The sequence below is a fragment of the Pan troglodytes genome, chromosome 11, assembly GCF_028858775.2.
Source record: "Pan troglodytes isolate AG18354 chromosome 11, NHGRI_mPanTro3-v2.0_pri, whole genome shotgun sequence".
In the NCBI taxonomy this organism is placed as follows: Eukaryota; Metazoa; Chordata; class Mammalia; order Primates; family Hominidae; genus Pan; species Pan troglodytes.
This window is the reverse complement of record NC_072409.2, coordinates 381110-400927: the sequence shown is the minus strand read 5'-3', so window position 1 is coordinate 400927 and position 19818 is coordinate 381110. Positions and strand designations below refer to the sequence as shown.

Below are 19818 nucleotides of genomic sequence, written 5' to 3'. Positions count from 1 at the left end.
TTGAACTGATATTAATTCTCCTTTAAATGTTTGGGAAATTTTGCCAATGAAGCATTTCTTTTTTGGAATTTTTAAATTACAAATATAATTTCCTTAATAGATACAGTGTTATCTATTTCATATTGGATGAGTTGTAGTAGTTTGTGCTTTCTGAGGAATTAGTCCCTTTTATTTAAGTGTATACAGTTGTTTGTGATGTTTCCTTATTATCCCTTTAATGTCTGCATAATCTGTAGTGGTAACTTCTGTCTCATTTCTTATATTGGTAATTTGCTGTCTTCTCTCTTTTTTCTTTGTGAGTCTTACGAGGAGTTTGTATAATTTTATTGATGTTTTCAAAGAACCAAATTATTGTTACATTGATTTTCCCTATTATTTTTCTGTTTTCAATTTCTTTTGATTTCTGCTGTTTATTATTTCCTTCTTTCTGTTTGCTTTGGGCTTCTTTTGCTCTTCTTTTCTAGTTTCTTGGGGTAGGAGCTTAGATTGTTGATTTGAGTCTTTCCTTCTTTTCTACTGCAAACATTTAGCTCTGTAAGTTTCCCTCTTGGCAGCTGCATTCCACAGGTTTTCATATTGTATATTTTTTCCGTCCCGTTTAAAAAATTTCCTTTGAGAAGACGCATGGACTGTTTAGAAGTGTGTTGTTTAGTTTCAAACATTTGGAGATTTGCCTATTTTTCTGTTATTGACTTCTAGTTTGATTACTTTATGGTCAGAGAACATATTCTGTATTATTTCAGTTCTTTTAAGTTTGTTAAGGTTTGTGGCCCAGGATGTGGGATATCTTGATGTATGTTCTGTGAGCCTTTGAAGGGAACATGCATTCTGTGTTGTTGATGTGCATTCCTTAAGCATTGTTTAGATCCTGTTGGTTGATGATGTTATTGAGTATCTTTGTCTACATTTGGATTTTCTGTCTAGATATGTCAATTGTTGAGAAAAGGATGTTCAGTCTCCAACTGTAAATGTGGATTTATCTTTGCTCCTTTCAGTACTGTAAGTTTTTGCGTCATGTGTTTGCAGTTCTGTTTTTGGGCACATACACGTTTAGGATTTCTATGTCTTTTTGGTGGACTGGCCCTTTAATTGTTCTGTAATGTCCTTCTCTGTACCTGGTAATCTTCTTTGCTCTGCAGTCTACTTTATCTTATGTAGATATGTTCAGTCCTGCCTTCTTTTGATTAATATGTGCATGGTATATATTTTTTCAACCTTTTGCTTTCAACCTAACTATATAGTTATATTTGAAGTAAATTTCTTGTAGATAGTATTCATGTTTTCAATCCACTCTGTCAATTCTGTCTTTTATTTTGCATATTTAGATTGTTTACACTTAACATAATTATTGATATATTAGGGCTTAAGTCTGTTATTTTATTTCTTATTTTCTGTTTTTTTCTTTCTTTTTTTCATTTCTCTGGTTTCCTTTTCCTCCCTTCCTGTGGGTTACTTGAATGTACTTTAGAATTCCTTTTATCTGTAGTATTTTTGAGTATATCTCTTCTATAGGTTTTTTAAGACCTCGTATAGGTTTTTTTAGTGGTTGCCCTGTGTATTACATTATATATACATAACTTACTCCAGTTTCTTCATGTAGTCATTTTACCAGTTCATGTGAAATATAGAAGCTTTACCTATCTTTATATCACTTTTTCCTCTTCCATTTATAATGTAATTGTCTTAAATAGCTCTTCTATGTACTTTTAGAACCACATCAGAGTATGTTATAATTTTTGCTTCAACTGTCAAACATAATTTAGAAAACTCAAGAGGAGAGGAAAAGTGTGTTGTATTTACCTGTATTTTTACTCCTGTTATTCTTCCTTCCTTCCTGATATTCCAATATTTCTTCTTTCATAATTTACTTTCTGTTTAGAGGAACTTCCTTAGGCATTCTTTTGTGGTAGGTCTGCGGGTGACAAATTCTCTTAGTTTTCCTTCATCTGAGAATGTCTTGATTTTCCCTTCATTCCTGAAGGGTATTTTCAGTGGGTATAGAATTTTGGGTTGACAGTTCTTTTTTTTTCAGCACTTGAAAAAAACGTGTGCCTCTTCCTTCTGACCTCCATGGTTTCTGATGAGAAATCCACTGTCATTCGAATTGTTTTCTTCCTATAGGTAAGATGTTGTTTATCTCTTGCTGCTTTCAAGATTTTTTTCCTTGTCTTTATATTTCAGAAGTTTGATTACAGTGTGCTTTGATGTGAGTTCCTTTAAGTTTATCTTGTTTGGGATTTGCTCAATTTCTTGAATTTGTAGGTTTATATCTTTTGCCAAATTTGGAAATTTTTCATCCTTTATGTCTTTAAATACTTCTTTAGTTCTGCCTCTTTTTCTTTTCTTTCCAGGACTCTGATGACATGAATGTTAGATCTTTTGTTATAGTCCCAAAGGCCCCTGAGCTCTGTTCACTTTTTTAAGTCTACTTTCTCTCTGTTGCTCAGATTGGATCATTTCTATTATTCTATCTTCCAGTTCACTGACTCTTTCCTCTGTGCCTTCCATTCTGCTGTGGAGCCCATCTATTGATTTTCTAATTTCAGTCACTGTATTTTTCAGTTCTGAAGTTTCCATGTGGTTCGTTATATCTTCTGTTTCTTTCCTGAGACTTTATTTCTTTGCTGATAATTTTATATTTTTCATTTGTTTTAAGTGTGTTTTAAATTATCTGTTGAGCATTTTTATAATGGGTGTTTTTAAAATCTTTGTCAGATAATTCTAACATCTGTATCATCTTGGTGTCTGTTGATTGTGTTTTCTCATTCAAGTTGAGATTTCCTGGTTCTTGGTGTGATAAGTGAATTTTGGTTGAAACCTAGACTCTCAATGGTATTGTGTTATGAGCCCTAAGTCTTATTTACATCTTCAGTTTTAGCTTGTCTACTGTGATGCCACGCCAGCAAGTAGTGGGGCATATTAGTCCTTTCTCACACTGCTATGAAGAAATACCTGAGACCAGGTAATTTATAAAGGAAAGAGGTTTAATTGACTCATAGTTTCACATTGCTGAGGAGGCCTCAGGAAACTTAAAATCATGGCGGTAGGCAAAGGAGAAGCAGGCACCTTCTTCACAGGGTGGCAGAACAGAGTGAGCGCAAGACACTTAATAAAACCATCCTATCTCGTGAGACTCACTATCACGAGAACAGCATAGGGGAAACCACCCCCATGATCCAATTACCTCCATCTGGTCTCTCCCTTGACACGTGGGGATTATAGGGATTACAATTTGAGGTGAGATTTGGGTGGGGACACACCAAACCATATTACAGGGGTTGTAGAGAGTTGCCCCATTATTGACAGATGGGAATAGAAGTATGGATTCTTCACTTGAGTTCCACTGACATTCTAGGGGAGAAGGATTACTCATTACTGCTAGGCTGGGCTGGGAGTTTTAGCTCCCCACTAGGCTTCCATTCATACCGGCCTGACTGGGAGAGATAGGAGTATCTTGTTACTGTTCCCCATCTGGCTGGCCTTGACACAATGGAGATAGACCTTATCACCTCCAGGTAGCAGTAGAAGTCCTGACTTTCCACTAGAGCTTGCTCCATTGAGTAAGAGGAAGAGGTTGTCTCATTCCTGCTGGGTGAGACGTGACGTCTAGGCTCCCCGTGTGATCTCTACTGGCATTGTGTGTATTGGGGGTCTTGTTACCACTAGATAGGGATGAAAGTCCCTGTTCCCACTTGGCTCTCTCTCAGACCACCCTAGCAGGGGCTTTGGGATGGTGGTGAGGGTGGAAGTCTAGGCTCCCCACCCAGTTTCTGCTGGTATAAGTGGAGGTTGGGTCGTAGTTTTTTTTTTGGCTTGTGTGTGTAGTTTGGCTATTGTTTAGTGATTATTGTCTATAAGTTTTATATCTCGGTAGGCTGCCCCTTTCCTAGTCCTTTCACTAGGGAGAGCTGGGTTTATTGAGCCTTTAAAAAATCTGTGCCTATTGGCATTTCTGGGTTATTGGGTTCACTAGTACCAAATCTAGGATATATATGAGGCATAAAAGAAAACTCAAATAAGAAACTTATTGTTGTGTCATTCCTCAGGTCCCAAGGTCCCTAGCCAATATTTTCCTTCTTCCTTCTACCTGTTAGAATCTTATATTTGCCTTATATATGATGTGTAAGGATCTTGTAGTCCCCCCTTATCCATGGCTTTACTTTCCCCACTTTCTGTTATCTGAGGTCCACTGTGGTCTGAAAATATTTATTACATAACTACTCTCACACTTTGGGGCCATTATTAAGTAAAATAAGGGTTACTTGAACATAATTACTGCAATACCATGGCAGCCAACCTCATAACCCAGATGGCTGCTAAGTGACTAATGCAGTCCAGGTGGGACAGAGCAGAACTGTGTGGGGTTTCATCATGGTACTTAGAACAGCTAGCAACTTAAAACTTATGAATTACTTCTGGAATTTTCCACCTGCATCACAATGCCTGTGTCATTCACCTCAGTTCGTCTCATCATGTAGGCATTTCATTATCTTATAGCATCTCAAGAAAAAGATGACCGCTGGCCGGGCACAGTGGCTCATGCCTGTAATCCCAGCACTTTGGGAGGCCAAGGCTGGTGGATCACTTGAGGTCGGAAGTTCGAGACCAGCCTGGCCAACATGGTGAAACCCCATCTCTACTAAAAGTACAAAAATTAGCTGGGTGTGGTGATGGGTGCCTGTAATCCTAGCGACTCGGGAGGCTTAGGCAAGAGAATCTCTTGAACCCAGGAGGTGGAGACTGCAGTGAGCCGTGAGCTGTGATCGTGCCACTGCACTTCAGCCTGGGCAACAGCGAGACTGTCTCAAAAAAAAAAGAAAGAAAGAAAAGAAAAAGATGACTGCCAGTATCTGTAGAAACTAGTTTCTTATTATTTTTTAAGTTTCTGATGGATTGGTAGTTGCGGCCACTTTTATATTTCTGATGGCCTTCCCTCCCTCCCTCCTTCCCTCCTTCCCTTGATAAACCCTTTTTTCCCTGAAGTTTTGTCCACTTAAATGGTTTATCAATGCCCCAGTCTTTGTCTTTCTTGATCTTCTCTATTGTATTTTTGTTTTCTGTTTCACCAGTTTCTGTTCTTATTTATTATTTCCTTTTTTCTACTTTGTGTATGTGTACTGTAATATTCTTTCTCCAATTTATTAGTTGGATACTCAGCTCATGACATTGAGCTTTTCTACTTTGCTAATGTGTTTAAAACTCTAAGTTTCTCTCTGAGAGTTATTTTAGTTATATATTGAAAGTTTAAATTTTTTGTTTCAAATATTTTTTCCAAGTGTGATTAAGAATTCTTGTTTGATTCATGAGTTTTTAAAATAAGTAGGATTTTAAATTTCTAATTGACAGAGATTTCTCTATCTTGTTCTCTTTTCCTATGTTTTGCAGTTGATTCTGTTATTCCTTTTCATATTTCATCACTCCTTATATTTCGGATCATCCATTGGGTTTCTTTCCCCCCCGCCCCTTCTGCCTGAAGAACAGCTTTCCTAATTTTTTTTTTTGTTTTTGAAACGGAGTCTCGCTCTGTCGCCCAGGCTGGAGTGCAGTGGCGCAATCTTGGCTCACTGCAACCTCCGCCTCCTGAGTTCACGCCATTCTCCTGCCTCAGCCTCCCGAGTAGCTGGGACTACAGGCGCCCGCCACCACGCCTGGCTTATTTTTTATATTTTTAGTAGAGATGGCGTTTCACTGTGTTAGCCAAGATGGTCTCGATCTCCTGACCTCGTGATCCGCCCGCCTCAGCCTCCCAAAGTGCTGGGATTACAGGCGTGAGCCACCGCTCCCGGCCTTCCCCTAATTTCTTTTAGTGAGGTTTGATGGTGGTAAATTCTCTTGGCTTGCCTGAACAGTCTTTATTTTGCCATTGTTTGTGAGACGTGATTTTACATCGTAGAAAATTCTCATTTGTTATCTTTATTTCAACATATTGAGACTGTTCCACTGTCTTCTGCCTTCTGTTGTTTCTGTTGAGAAGCCAGTCATTCGTCTAAATTTTTTTTCCTATGTATGACTGTCTTCTCTCTGGGGCTGCTTAAATAAAATCCATTTTATTGTGGAAAATTGAAACATACGGGAAATTGGAGAAAATACGGTGAACTCCTGTGCTCCGTCTCCACCCACATTTTGCCAATATTGTTTCACTTACGCTTCTTCTTGCTTTCTTGTGTATCATTTTAGGTGTAATACGCCAATAAGCATGTCTGACAATTAAGGATTTATCATAGCTGTAGAGCATTCTTACACTTAGCAATGTTGACAATAATTCCTTAATATTATCTAACACCTATTCCAAGTTCAAATTTTACTAGTTATTTCAAAAATAACTTTTTACGGTTGGTTTGAGTCAGGATTCAAATGAGGTTTACTCATTTGGGTTTGCTTAATCTGTCTAAGTCTCTTTTACTTTAAAAGAGTTTTCCTCTGCTTATTCATGCTATTTATTTGTTGGGGAGAACATATGGTTTGTCCTGTAGAATTTCTCAGTTTGGTTGTTTGCATCATGGTGTTGTTTGGTACAGTCCTCTGTCCTCAGTGTATTCTGTTACCTGGTAATTAGATCCGGAACAGGGCTTCTCAGCCTTGGAGCTGTTGAAGCTCTATTGTGTACTGTGGCCTCTGCATTTTAGGATGCCCAGCAGCATCCCTGGCCTCTACCCTCTCGATGCCAGGAGCGCGCACTAGTTGTGACAACCAAAGGATGTCTAGAGACCGTTGTGAAAGAATCCAGGCCGGGCTCAGTGGCTCACATCTGTAATCCCAGCACTTTGGGAGGCCAAGGTGGGAGGATCACCTGAGGTCAGGCATTCGAGACCAACCTGGCAAACATGGTGAAACCCCATCTCTACTAAAAATACAAAAATTAGCCAGGTGTGGTGGCAAGCGCCTGTAATCCCAGCTATTCAGGAGGCTGAGCCAGGAGAATCACTTGAACACGAGAGGCGGAGGTTGCAGTGAGCTGAGATCGCGCCATTTCACTCCAGCCTGGGCAACAGAGCGAAACTCTGTCTCAAAAAAAACAAACAAACAAAAAAAAAAAGAGAGAAAAAATCCAGTTCCCTTCTTTTGGAAGGCTTCCAGGTGGTGGTGTACACTTCCTGCCGCATGGTATCAGGAGCTCTGTCGTGTCTGATGTCTCTCTGGGTGATACTAACATGGAGCAGTGGGTTCAGCCTGATCTGCCATTGTGAAGTTCTCCACTGGTCTTTCCCTAAATGGTTCTAGTGACATCGATGATTGTTACCCAGATCTGTGAGTTCAGTGAGGGTCGCAAAATGGTGAATTTATAATTTCATGATTCTTTCTCTGTTTGTTATTTTGACTTTTTCTGTAAGAAAGATCTTACCTCATCAACTGCTTGGTTACCCTGAAATTCAGTTTGTATGTGTATTAAACAAGGTACTTGGTTCATTCTGTCCCTTTATTTATAAGTTTTCAAAATAATGAATCAATGCCCTATTAACAAATAGGACCAGTGAGAGCTAGAAGAAAATTATTCTTGTAAAATTTTGAATTTTAACGTGTTTGACGTATTTCAGTTCTTTGCAATCACTATTACTTTTGGTGCTTAAATTGTCCTATCTTGGCCAATGTTCACCCTTTCAAGTTGATCGTTCTGCCCTTCTCACAGGCCTGGAGTAGAGTTTGACAGTTGTCTGGTTTTCGTCTATGACAGCATGTTCCAGGATCGTTATGCACACTTCCTGTCCCTGATCTGGAATTGCTCATTTCTCCAAGAAGCAGCACACGCTGGACACTGCCGTGATTCCTGTGGATTCCACCCCCCCGCCCCCGTACTCTGGTGGCCTTTGCCTCCAGGGGCTTCCTCTTCAGCTCCTCTTCAGAGACTTCCCTTAGACTACAGGAACCATGGGAAGTGCATGGGAGTTTGCATCCCCCAAGGTGGCACTTAGCCAGTGAAGGGAAAGTGCAGGTGCAGGAGAGCCAGCTCTCTGGCTTCAGTCAGTACAACCTTCTGGTTCAGATGAGAGCCCAGAGTGTCCCTGTGGGAACCTAAGCCACCTTTGCAGGACTTGGTCTGAAGCGCACCCTTGCTCGGCTTTTTCACCTCCCTGTCTTGCTTTTGTCTTCCCGTCTGGAAGCCCGTCCCACCTCACGGTGTGCTTCTGTAGAACCTGACTGGAGACGCCGTGGCTACTTTGATGAGATAGAGTATTTAGAGACAGTCGTCTGTGGTCATTGCTTCTGGGTTTTTATTGCTTTCAGGCTTTTTGGTGGGCTTTTTAAAAAGAGAAAAGTGGCTGGATGCAGTGGCTCACTCCTGTAATCCCAGCACTTTGGGAGGCCAATGTGGGCGGATCACCTGGTGTCAGGAGTTCCAGACCAGCCTGGCCAACATGGCAAAACCCCATCTCTACTGGAAAAAAAAAAAAGTGTATAAAAATTAGCCGAGTGTAGTGGGGCGTGCCTGTAATCCCAGCTACTCAGGAGGCTGAGACAGGAGAATCGCTTGAACCCAGGAGGCAGAGGTTGTAGTGAGCCAAGATCTCGCCACTGCACTTCAGTCTGGGCGATAGAGCAAGACTCCGTCTCAAAAAAAAAAAAAAAAAAAAGAGAAAAATATGTCATTAATTCCGTGGCATTTGTAATTCAAATAGAAGATTGTAGGATTTTAATCTCACTTTTGTATTTATCTCTCTTTTCTTCTATCCTGAAACTGTCTTTTTGTCTTTTTACCTTGCTTATTCTGTTTTTTAAAATGGTATTGTTTAAAAGTTTTTTCTTTCCTAATTATTTGCTTCTACTGCATAGAAATAATAAGCAGTTTCGTCTCTTGGTTCTGTGTTCAGCCACAGAATTGTCAAACAAGCTCTCGTTACTCTAAGTAATTTTCTGTAGATTATTTTGTTTTTCTAGGACACAGTTGTACCATCTGTGAATATATCATTTTTGACCCATGAATTCTTTAGTCTTTTTTTCAGTTTCCAAATGTAAAATTTTAATTTTAATTAATCTGTTTGTTTCTGGTTTCTGCCTTAATTTCTAACTTAAGTTAGAACTTAAGTTAGATTAGGAGAACATGATCTGTATGATAGTTTTCTTTGAAATTCATTTGCATTTGCTCTGTGCCTTGGCTTTATGGTCAGCTTTTTTCATGGTCGGCTTTTGTTCTTGTTCTATATGTGCTTCCGAGGGATATGTTTTCTCTAATTTTGTGAGCTCTGAGTTTTTTATATTTGTATGCTAAATCAGGTTTGTTAGTTGTATTACTCAAATATTCTTTATATTCATTAATATTTTGCTTGATCTGTCAATAATTTTGTTTTATTTTTATAGAGTTAGTGGGGACAAATGCAGTTCTGTTACATTAGATCTATTGTATAGTGGTGACATCTGGGCTTTTCGTGTAGCCATCACCTGGGCTCAGGCGATCCTCCCACCTCAGCCTCTGCAGTAGTTGGACCACAGGCGCACACCACCATACCCAGCTAATTTTTTATATTTGTTGTAGACATGGAGTTTCTCCATGTTGCCCAGGCTGGTCTTGAACTCCTGGGCTCAAGTGATCCACCCGCCTTGGCCTCCAAAGTGCTGGGATTGTGAGCCACTGCGCCTGGCCTACATTTACTTACTTTATGTATCTCATCTAAGAATTCCTGTATCTGAAGTCTTTAGGGGTGTGAGTGCACTCATTGTTTCTGTTGTGTCTTTCAGTAATGGTGACCTTGTTTCATGGTGTGTTTGGTGATATTGTTTGAGTTCATATATGACTGATCTTAATCATTTGTATCAGTCAGGGTTCTCTTAGAGAGACAGAACTAATAGGATATATATCCTATATATATATGTATCTCCTATATATCCTATATATATATATATATAAATGATATATGTATGGGAGTTTATTAAGTATTAACTCACATGATCACAAGGCCCCACAATAGGCCGTCTGCAAGCTGAGGAGCAAGGAGAGCCAGCCCGAGTCTCAAAGCTGAACTTGGAGTCCGATGTTCGAGGGCAGGAAGCGTCCAGCACAGGAGAAAGATGTAGGCTGGGAGGCGAGGCCCGTTGTCTCCTTTTCACATTTGTCTGGTTGACATTCGCTGGCAGCTGATTAGATGGTGCCCACCAGATGAAGGGTGGGTCTGCCTTCCGCAGCCCACTGACTCAAATGTTAATCTCTTTTGGCAACATGCTCACAGACACACCCAGCATCAATACTTTGTATCCTTCAATCCAATCAAGTTGACACTCAGTATTAAACATCACATCCTCCTTTTCTCAACTAAGGTTTTGTGAGATAATTAAGCCCTACAAAAAATGAATTAAAAACGTTTTCAGTTTTCTCAAGGATGGAACATAGCTTGTACCTCTCCAGATATGTAGGAGAGAAATCCTTTCTCTTGGGATATCTTTAGATATCTTGGGAAACAATAGCTTAAATTATCTCCAAATTCCCTTTAACCTGTGGGGACTCTGTAGGCCAACTGAGGAAGGTTTTTGTCAGAGAGGATTTGCATTTGCTGTTTCCAGAAGCCTGGGGTGCTGCCAGTCCGGGCTTACTTTAGCCCCGCTTTGGGGATGATTCCTATTCGGCTTCCCCACCTTGAAGCGAGCCCAAGGCTTGGGACTCCTACCTGTGCACTGGAAAGAGCGGTTCCTCGGTTCAGCCTCAGTTTCTTAATCTGGAAAGGGGAGCCTGTGCCGTCGCATGCTGTCAGGGGGAGTAAAGCACCTGGGCCGTGTCTGGCATGTGGCTGTTTTTAGTGAGAGCTCTCTTCCTTTCTGTATTCCCCTCCAAAGCTCGCTGTTTTGCTTCATTGTCTCCTATTTCAGGGATTTAATTTTTTTAACTATTAAGTCTTTTTAAAAATAGCCTTTCTCCAACAATGACTTTAGTCTGTTGCAGTTTTCATTTTTATCCTTTCCGTTCTTTCTTCTGCTTTGACTCAATTGACATTTTTTTCCTATGATTGATGACGTTCATATGATTTTCCATGTTGTAGTAAATCGATTACAGAGAAATAGTTCCATCCGAGCCCTGGCATCTTTGTCCTATTTATTTCGAGCAGCAGAAGTCTTCATTGAAGCCAGACTGATTCTTTTTTCCAGTTTACTTAAGTTAATTAATTATTCATTTATTTTAGAGACAATCTCATTCTGTCACCCAGACTGGAGTACAGTGGTGCCATTGTAGCTCACTGTAACCTTGAACTCCTGACCTCAAGTGATCCTCCTGCTTCAGCCTCTGGAGTCGCTGGAACTGTATGCACGCGCCAACACGCCCTAATTTTTTAATTTTAAATTTTTTTGTAGAAACAGGGCCTGTCACCATCTTGCCCAGGATGGTCTCGTTGCTTGAGACTCCTGGACTCAAGGGATCCCTCCCACCTTGGCCTCCCAACGTGCTGGGATTACAGGCATGAGCCACCACACACAGCTGTGGCATGTTTAATATCCATAGTATGGTGCTTCTTATAAATATTGCATATTTTACTTAGTTTATGGTTGTGCATTTTATAATTTTTGTTATTGTAAAAAAACTTACAACACATGCCTGTAAGCCCAGCACTTTGGGAGGCCAAGAAGGGCGGATCATTTGAGGTCAAAAGTTTGAGACCAGCCTGGCCAACATGGTGAAACCCTGTCTGTACTAAAAATACAAAAATTAGCTGGGTGTGTTGGCGTGCGCCTGTAATCCCAGCTACTCGGGATGCGGAGGCAGGAGAATCACTTGAACCCGGGAGGCAGAGGTTGCAGGATGGTACCACTGTACTTCAGCCTGGGCAACAAGAGCGAAACTGTGTCTCCTGTCTCAAATTAAAAAAAAGCAAAAACAAAAAAAAAAACTTGCAGCAAAACTTTTGGGAATACATATTTTTGTGGGCATGCTTCATTTCCTTAGTAGGTAATGTCTAATAAATTAATAGAATTTTTTGGGGCTTCAAGTAAGTTTTGCCAGATTGCTTTCTCAGATGACATAATTTTCATTTTCAACAGGGAAGTTTGATGGTGTGCATTTCAAAAGTGGTCGCTTTAAACTGCTTGTGCTCGTGGGCAGGGGCTGGTTATCTTGGCTCTGGAGCCAGCATCCTCGGTGGTATAGACCCCACTGCTGTGGCCTTCGCTGTTTGCATGCTCACCTCGAAGCTTTTTTTCTCTGGCACAGCCCTTCTCTGCAGAACCTCAAAGTGGCCAGCAGTCAAGGCCTCCACAGCGGGCTCTGGGGATTAGCACCTTCACTTTGTTGCTTCTTAAAATCCTATTTGCTTTTATGTTTCTTTAAAGAACTCAAAATGAGTTGCAGCAGTGGGAGGCGGCTCCAAGTCACTGCACGTCTTCCTTGGTGTCCCTGAGGTCTCAAGAGCTCTGTCATCTATAAGAATTGAAATATAGAATAGGATAGTTGAAAATGAAGAATTATTGTGAGAAAAACACTGGGCAGGGACAACAAAATTTACCTAAAAAAACAACAAGGTGGCGGCCATATTAGCCCTGGGGAGTTTGATTTGTGGGAGCACAGCTGGGGTGTGGTGGGGTGCTGAGCGGTAGAGGATGGGCCCTCGGGGAAGGAGGCGACGAGTCGGGGCCTGGCGAGGGAGCAGGGCCTGAGCAGAGGCTGGGTCCCCCTGGGAAGGGCGTCCTTCCAAGCTCCATGGCCTCACAGGACCCTCTCCTGGGTCCTCTCCTGGGACCCTCTCCCAGGTCAAGGGAGACTGGACAATGAGGTACAGGGAGCCTCTGTGGGTTTGCGGGTCGGGGGCTGGCCCCTGCTCCTCCCTGTGCTGCGGGTTCGAGGTCCCAGCAGAGGCAGTGGGAAGGTCTCACCAGGCTCTGGGCTTCTCAGTGCATCGAGACCCCTCAGCGCGGCAGAGGGGTCCACAGCCACGGGTGCTGGGCTCGGTGTTGTTGCCAACCTTGGTGCGGCAAGAGGTGAGGAAGGGTCCGTTAGCGTCTCTGCGGCAGGTGGTGGTCCTGGCTGTCACGCACCACGGTCATGTATGTGAAGCACTGTTCTTATGGTGGTCCTGGCTGTCACGCACCACGGTCATGCATGTGAAGCACTGTTCTTAGCTGCGTGCCCATCCCTGGTGGGCCTGTGAGGACCTGACGCAAGTGCCGGGGGCATGGGAGCTGGGAGAGAGCCACGCAATGTGGGCTTTGTGTGCACCACACCCCTTACTCGGGGGCCCTGTGTCCTTGTAGGTGGTAACGTGGACCTGGAAAGCCAAGCAGAGGGGAAGAAGGAGGTGGAAGCGGATGACGTGATGAGGAGCGGCCCCCGGCCTATCGTCCCGTACAGCTCCATGTTCTGTTTAAGCCCCACCAACCTGTGAGTCTCCTTGCCTGCTGGTGTGTGTGGCCGCCCACTCACCCATGCATCATGACCCGCGGGATCTCAGTAGCCAGCGTGCACTGATTCTGCGCACTTATGTAGAGAAACGGCTCTAAATCCCATGGCAGACCCCAGAGGCACATGCCCGTGTGACCTCATTCTGCAGAAGAGGACATGGGCACTGGAGGCAGCCTCAGTGGAGCTGGGGTGAGCTCCAGGCCTGGGCTCCTCACCTCCTCTGTGGTGTGCGTGTGTCTCTGCACACAGGGACGCCGTCTGCCCAGTGTCGCAAACACACTTCCATCCATCTGCCTTCCCATCACACCTGGCACCTGTGTTGCCTGCGTGTGTGCACTGTGTTTATTTGCATGTCTATCCATGTGTCCACGCCTGTGCTTTTCATGCATTCATCATCCACTCTTCAGTCCAGGGCTTCCATTAGTCCAGCCAGTGTTTCTGTGGCAGACAGCACTCTAGGTCCTGGGAATAGCTAGGAATGAACAAAACAGGTGAGAACCCCTGTCCTTGCTAAGGCTGTATGCTGGTGGGAGAGGCAGACGACAGACACGACAAATAAGTAAAAGACATAAGATGCAGATAGTGTTAAGTACTAGGAGGAAACACAAAGCAAGGCGTGGAGATGCGGACCATTGGGTGCTAAAACTTAGATGAGAAGGTCAGGTGGGGCTTCCGGGGTGAGACTGGAGCAGAGCTTGAGGAGGAGGAGGCAGAGGGAGAGGCAGACAGGGGTGGAACCACACAAGAGCTTGCCCGGCCAGAGCAGGGGCTGGGCAGGTGGACGGGAGGGCAGAGGGCAGCAAGGCCGCATGGACGTACCCCTGTTCGTTACTGATCTGTCCATCCCCTTCTTCTTTCACCACCCAACCGTCTTTCCACCAAGCCCTGCGTTACCCCGCTCCCTGCCTCCTCCCCCCAGTCATTCTTTTATCCAACACACATGTCTTGGGAGCTTACCCTGCTATGCTGCGGTTAGGAGTAAAGCGGTAATGGAGACAGACATGGATCCTGCCATGTCAGGACTGACAGTGCAGTGGCAGGTGAGGGGTGGTAACCCGGTGTGGAAATGGAAACACAGGAAGGCACCGGCATTCTGGGAGCAGGTGATAGAAGGCCAGGGAGGTTTTCTGGTGGAAGTGACATCTTGGTTGAAACCTGAAGGATGAATAAGAGTTAAGGTGAAGAGGGGAGAGGGGAGGAACTAGCGGAGCGTTCACAGTAGCCCAGAAGTAGAAGCCAGCAGTTGGCACACAGCCAAGGACAGAACTGGGTCAGAACACAAAAGGGTGGGCAGAGCTGGCTGGTTGTTCTGTTGTGGGGTTGGGGGGTTGCACCATCCCGGAGCACACTGAGAAGCGTGGGACGTGTGCACAGTGGGGGTACTCGGATTGCAGCCCAGCAGGGCCCTTTTATGGGGAGACTACAGATGGAGGCCACTGAGTAGATGGTAAGGGTTTCAGGGAGAGAGAGTGGTGGTTTGACCAGGGTACTCATAGTGTTGAGGTTTGGAAGTCAGGTGCGTGTGGAGGAATTTTAGAGGCAGAATCTACAGAATTTGGTGATAAATTAGATGTGGAAGGGGAAGGAGACATCGAGGATGTCTGACTGAAACCCAGTTTCTGCCTGACAGTGGCGGAAGGCACTGCGTTCACTGAGACCAGCAGTGCTGCTGGGGTCCCGCCTGCAGACCCTGCAAAGCCTGGGGTGGCTGGGGATGTCTCATGGCCAGGTGGACTTAGGATCTGAGCTGGGGGGTAGAGCTGAGTGCCCGAAACCCAGACACAAGTTGGAGTGGATGACGGCTGAATTAGAAGGAAAGGCAGCCCTTTTAAGGAGGGGAAGTGGCAAGGGCTGAGGCAGCAGCAGGCTGGCGATGGGCCAGGGATGAACAGCTCTGTGGACACAGGGGCAGGAGCTAGATGGCTGAGTTCCCTTCAAGGAAGAGGGAGATGTGGGCAGCCGCTTAAGATGAATGGCCCTTGGGGGTTCGTAGGTGTGGGTGAGAGGAAGACCTTAGAGGGGCTGGGGGCGGTGGTCACGCCTGCGAGGCAGGGGAGGCATCTCCAGAGCACAGCCCTCGTGATGGGGGCCGTCTGCCCCACCTGCTCCGTCCACGGCTGCCTCTTCTCGTCCCCCACCCGTAGATGGGCTTCCCAGCCTCCTGGTTACTGTGCACTCTCACGTTGTGGCTCTGCCAGTAGCAGGGAGGCCCCTGCTTGTTGATTTCCTCACTGCTTCCTGGTGTTTTGACTGCTGAATGGAGCTTCATCAGGCCTGTTCTGGTCACCCCTGTGTCCCCCAGTGTCCAGCACATGCCTGGCAGGGTAGGTGCTCAGTAATGTTGAACAAGCGAGTCGGGCAAATGGGACTGGAGCAAAAGGCGAGCATGTGGCCATGTGTGGAGTGTGTTCCCGTGCAGCGTGTTCCCGTGGAGCGTGTTCACATGCACCCTGGGAGCCTGGACAGGGCACACACCCCGCACAGGCCCCAGAGAACTTTCCTAGGGCAAGAGGGGCCTGCTCTCCGTGAGAATGTTGATGCTGAAATTCTTCCTCTCTGAGCAACTCCCTCCCTGCTGCCCACAGCTGACCTCTTCTGTGAAAGGGCTGGGTAGTTGATGCTGTTGGCTTTGGACTGCTGTTGGCTGCATGGACAGTTGGTAGTGAATGGATGTAGCTGTACTCCAGTGAAGTTTCATTCACACAAACAGGTCTCCCGATCTGGCCTGTGAGCTTTGGTTTGTTGACCCCTGCCATGAGGTTCTGCAGCCTTCCCCACCCCCTGTCCCGGGAGGCCCTCACAGGAATCTCAGCCACTGTCCGTCACCTGGCTGCCACCACCAACCACAGGGACCATTAGCAAAGCGAAGCTCTGGGGCCACAGCTTCCTGAGGCAGCCCAGAGCCCTTTCTGTGGGACGGGCTGAGCCTGCCCTGTGGCAAGGGGTGGCGCGCCCGGCTGGGGGGCCTTGTGGTGATCCGTGCCTTCCGTCACAGGCTCCGCCGCTTCTGCCACTACATCGTGACCATGAGGTACTTCGAGATGGTCATTCTCGTGGTCATCGCCTTGAGCAGCATCGCCCTGGCTGCTGAGGACCCAGTGCGCACAGACTCGCCCAGGAACAATGTGAGTGGCCCGGATGGCCGGGTCCCCGCCAGGCTGTGGCGGGGGAGCTGGGTGCCTTCCCAGGGGCCCAAGGGGCTGGGGTGGGGCTGGGGTCCTGTCGTCTCACAGGACACCCCTCCTTCCTCTGTCTGTGTGCCTGGCAGTGCAGGACCAAAGGTCTGGAGACAGGAAGACAGGGTGCAGCAGAGGGGGCCTGTTCCCAGACGGTGCTTGTCAGAGACCCCCCTCCCAGAACCATTTTCCACAGGCTTCCTGGCTCCCTGGCTGACTGCTTAGAGGCCTGGAGGAAAAACTCGGAGCCACCGAGGGCACCCTGGCTCAGGTTTCAGCCCAGCCTTTGAGAATAACCTTCCTTCTGGTTTCAGGCTCTGAAATACCTGGATTACATTTTCACTGGTGTCTTTACCTTTGAGATGGTGATAAAGGTGAGATATGTGGCTGCCCCTTGTGACCCCAGTGTTTTGCTCTCCCTCCCTCATGATTGAGATGGGACCAGGGCAGTGGTTGAACCACAATTTCTATAAACTCTTAAGACGTATGGTAGGTGTGTGTGTCCTGGGCGTGTGCTCAGCGCGTGAGCATGTGCACACAAAGAGGCTTTGTCGCTCACTGAGAAAATTACATCCCGCACCGGGAGTGCTCCCCAGTGTCGTGCCTGGGCCTCCACCTGCTCTGGTTTCTTGAACACATGAGCTACATACAGTCTCTCTCCAATGTGCACATGTGGCGGAGGCCCTCCTTCTTAGGACAGCAAAGGAGCAGGGCTGCATGACATTGGCTGGGGGAGGAGGAGACCTGGGAGAGAGAGGGTGTTAGAAGATTGTTGGAAGTGGGTGCTGAAGACTTGAATTTAGGAGGGCATTTGTCTTATGATAGATGGAGTCCTTCACTGTCTGCCTCTAAGTGTTGACACGAGGTCCCCCATATCACTGTCTGACTAGTGTGGCCCTTGTGTGTTTATGCAGGTGTGCCTTCAGTGTGGTTGAGTGTGCACACACCTGCACGTCCATGACTTCTGTGCAGCTTAGGGTATGTGTGTGCCGGCATGCGTGCACACCAGACAGCGTGTGCATGTGGAGCACTGACAGCAGATGCATGAACACGTTACCTCTGCTATTTCACTCTTGCAAAATTCTGTGGGGTGTGTGTCATCATCCCCATTTTACAGATGAGGAAGCTGACCCTTAGCGAGGTTATGTTACCGGCCTAGAATCGCAGCAGCAGGAGTGACAGAGCCAGGATGTGAGTGAAGGTCTGCGTAACTGCAGTCCTGCTGCTCTGAGCTTGCCTGCAGGGGATCTGGGCGAGCTCTGAGCTCCCTGGGGCCATGTGTGCCTACAGCCCAGTGATGGAGGAGCAGATGGAGATGGAGACCTCAGTCTCATTCAGGCTGCAGGGAATTTAGGAGCCCAGGCAGGATCTCAGCCGGTCACAAGCCATGTAGGGATATTTGGGTCCGTGGCATTGAGGTCCAAAGGCCCACTGAGGCCCTTCGGGGTGTGACCTGGGCCGTGTCTCCCTACTCTGACAGGGCATGTAAAGGTGTCTCTAAGGTGCACTGATGTCACAGGTGTGCACATAACGTGTGCACTCAGCCACACTGAGCCTTCCGCGGGGACCTAGAGCTATATTCCTCCCCCATGACTCTGGAACCAAGCCCTGTAGCTCTGCCTATCTTTCTAGGTTTGTTTTGGTTTGGTTTTTTGAGACAGGGTCTCACTCTGTCATCCAGGCTGGAGTATGGTGGCATGATCTCAGCTCACTGCAGTCTCTGTGTCCTGGGTTCAAGCAATTCTCATGCCTCAGCCTCTCAAGTAACTGGGATTACAGGTGTGCAGCACCACACCCGGCTAATTTTTGTATGTTTAATAGAGATGGGGTTTCACCTTGTTGTCCAGGCTGGTATTGAACTCCAGAGCTCAGGTGATCCACCCGCCTCAGCCTCCCAAAGTGCTGGGATTACAGGCGTGAGCCACCATGTCTGGCCATGTTTTATTTTTTTTCTTAAGAGACAGGATTTCACCATGTTGCGCTGGCTGGTGTCCAACTCCCGGGCTTAAGCAGTCTGCCTGCCTCAGCCTCCCCAAGTGCTGGGATTACAGGCATGAGCCTCCGCACCTGGCCTCTGCCTGTCTTTTCTGGACTATGACGTACCTAAAGTGTGTTTCTCCCTCCTAGATGATCGACTTGGGACTGCTGCTTCACCCTGGAGCCTATTTCCGGGACTTGTGGAACATTCTGGACTTCATTGTGGTCAGTGGCGCCCTGGTGGCGTTTGCTTTCTCGTAAGTAACGTTCGCTCTGCTCTGGCTAGGGAGAGCCCCCAGAATCACGATGGGCGTGAGGGTGAGGGAATAAGGAAGAGGCCCTCTTGTGGGCTTCCCTGGGCTGCCTGTGGCTCTGTTGCTGTCCATGTGGGACTGTCCCTGCCTGCTTGGGGCGGGGCTGCGTGGGGTTAGGAGGGCATGAGGTCTGTCTGTGGCTCTCAAACTAGGTAGGGCCCTGGTGTGGCCTGTGGCCCTGGGACCATCCCCGCCTGCCTGGAGGGGTGGGTGCTATGTGGGGCTGGGAGGCCCTGGTGTGGCCGGTGGCTCTGGGACTGGGCGGCACAGCCTCTGGTGTGTCCAGCGTTTGCCTCCCAGGGTCCTTGGAGGCAACTTCACCTTGACCTGCTCTGAGGCAAGTCTGCTCCTGACCCAGGGAGACCTCTGGTGCTTTCGCCCAAGGCAGAACTGGTGGTCGCCTTCCCCTTTTGGGGCATTAGACGTCTCCTCTGACTCCTGAGCCAGTGGCACTTGGCCCTGCTGTGGCTGGAAATGGAGTTGGCTTCCTCAGATAACTGCATGGAGGGCATTGTCGGGGGCTCAGCTACAGCTGGGGATGGGAATACGGCGGGGAGTTGTGGGGTGAGATCCAGAGACAAGGAAGACCCCTAGTGGACGACAGACATGAGGGAGGGTCCACATCTCTCTGAGCGGCTGGGAGGGCTGCTCCTGGTGCCACTGACTCTGTTCTCTTTGTCTTCCTCTTGCTGGACTCGGCAGGAGCTTCGTGGGGTAATGCCTTCTCTCCCCCACACGCTGCCCCTGACATCACAGCATTCCAGCAGCCCCTCTTGGGTCATTTCATCTCCAGCCTCACCCCCCGCCCATCCACTTTCACCCCATCGGGGCTGCATGCTGCCGAGAGCCAAGTCCCCGGCCAGGGGTTCCTGCCATGCCTCTGGGAGCGGGGCGGGGAGCTGGGCTGGAGCTGGGCATGGTCAGCCCTTGGTGAGGAGCTTGCTGGTGAGCAGGCTGTCACCAGCGAGGGCTGGAGGCTGGGGCCATTGGCCTGGAGGGCAGCAAGGGCTCCGGGAGGGAACTGCCACCTGTGGCCACA

At 47.0% G+C, this 19818-nt stretch overlaps 1 protein-coding gene across 12 annotated transcripts in view; it reads left to right on the top strand.

Annotated features, from left to right (window-relative positions):
* The window catches only part of CACNA1B (calcium voltage-gated channel subunit alpha1 B), a 248727-nt gene that overhangs the window by 151849 nt on the left and 77060 nt on the right, over positions 1 to 19818 (top strand). For all 12 annotated transcript variants that reach the window (XR_010148796.1, XM_063788039.1, XM_063788036.1 and 9 more), the window contains 4 exons: positions 13165 to 13291; positions 16308 to 16437; positions 16803 to 16862; positions 18616 to 18722. Coding sequence is in view for 11 of the 12 variants with exons in the window: in XM_063788039.1 (XP_063644109.1) it covers positions 13165 to 13291; positions 16308 to 16437; positions 16803 to 16862; positions 18616 to 18722 (424 nt within the window). In the remaining variant the exon portion in view is untranslated. The remainder of the gene's footprint in view (positions 1 to 13164; positions 13292 to 16307; positions 16438 to 16802; positions 16863 to 18615; positions 18723 to 19818) is intronic.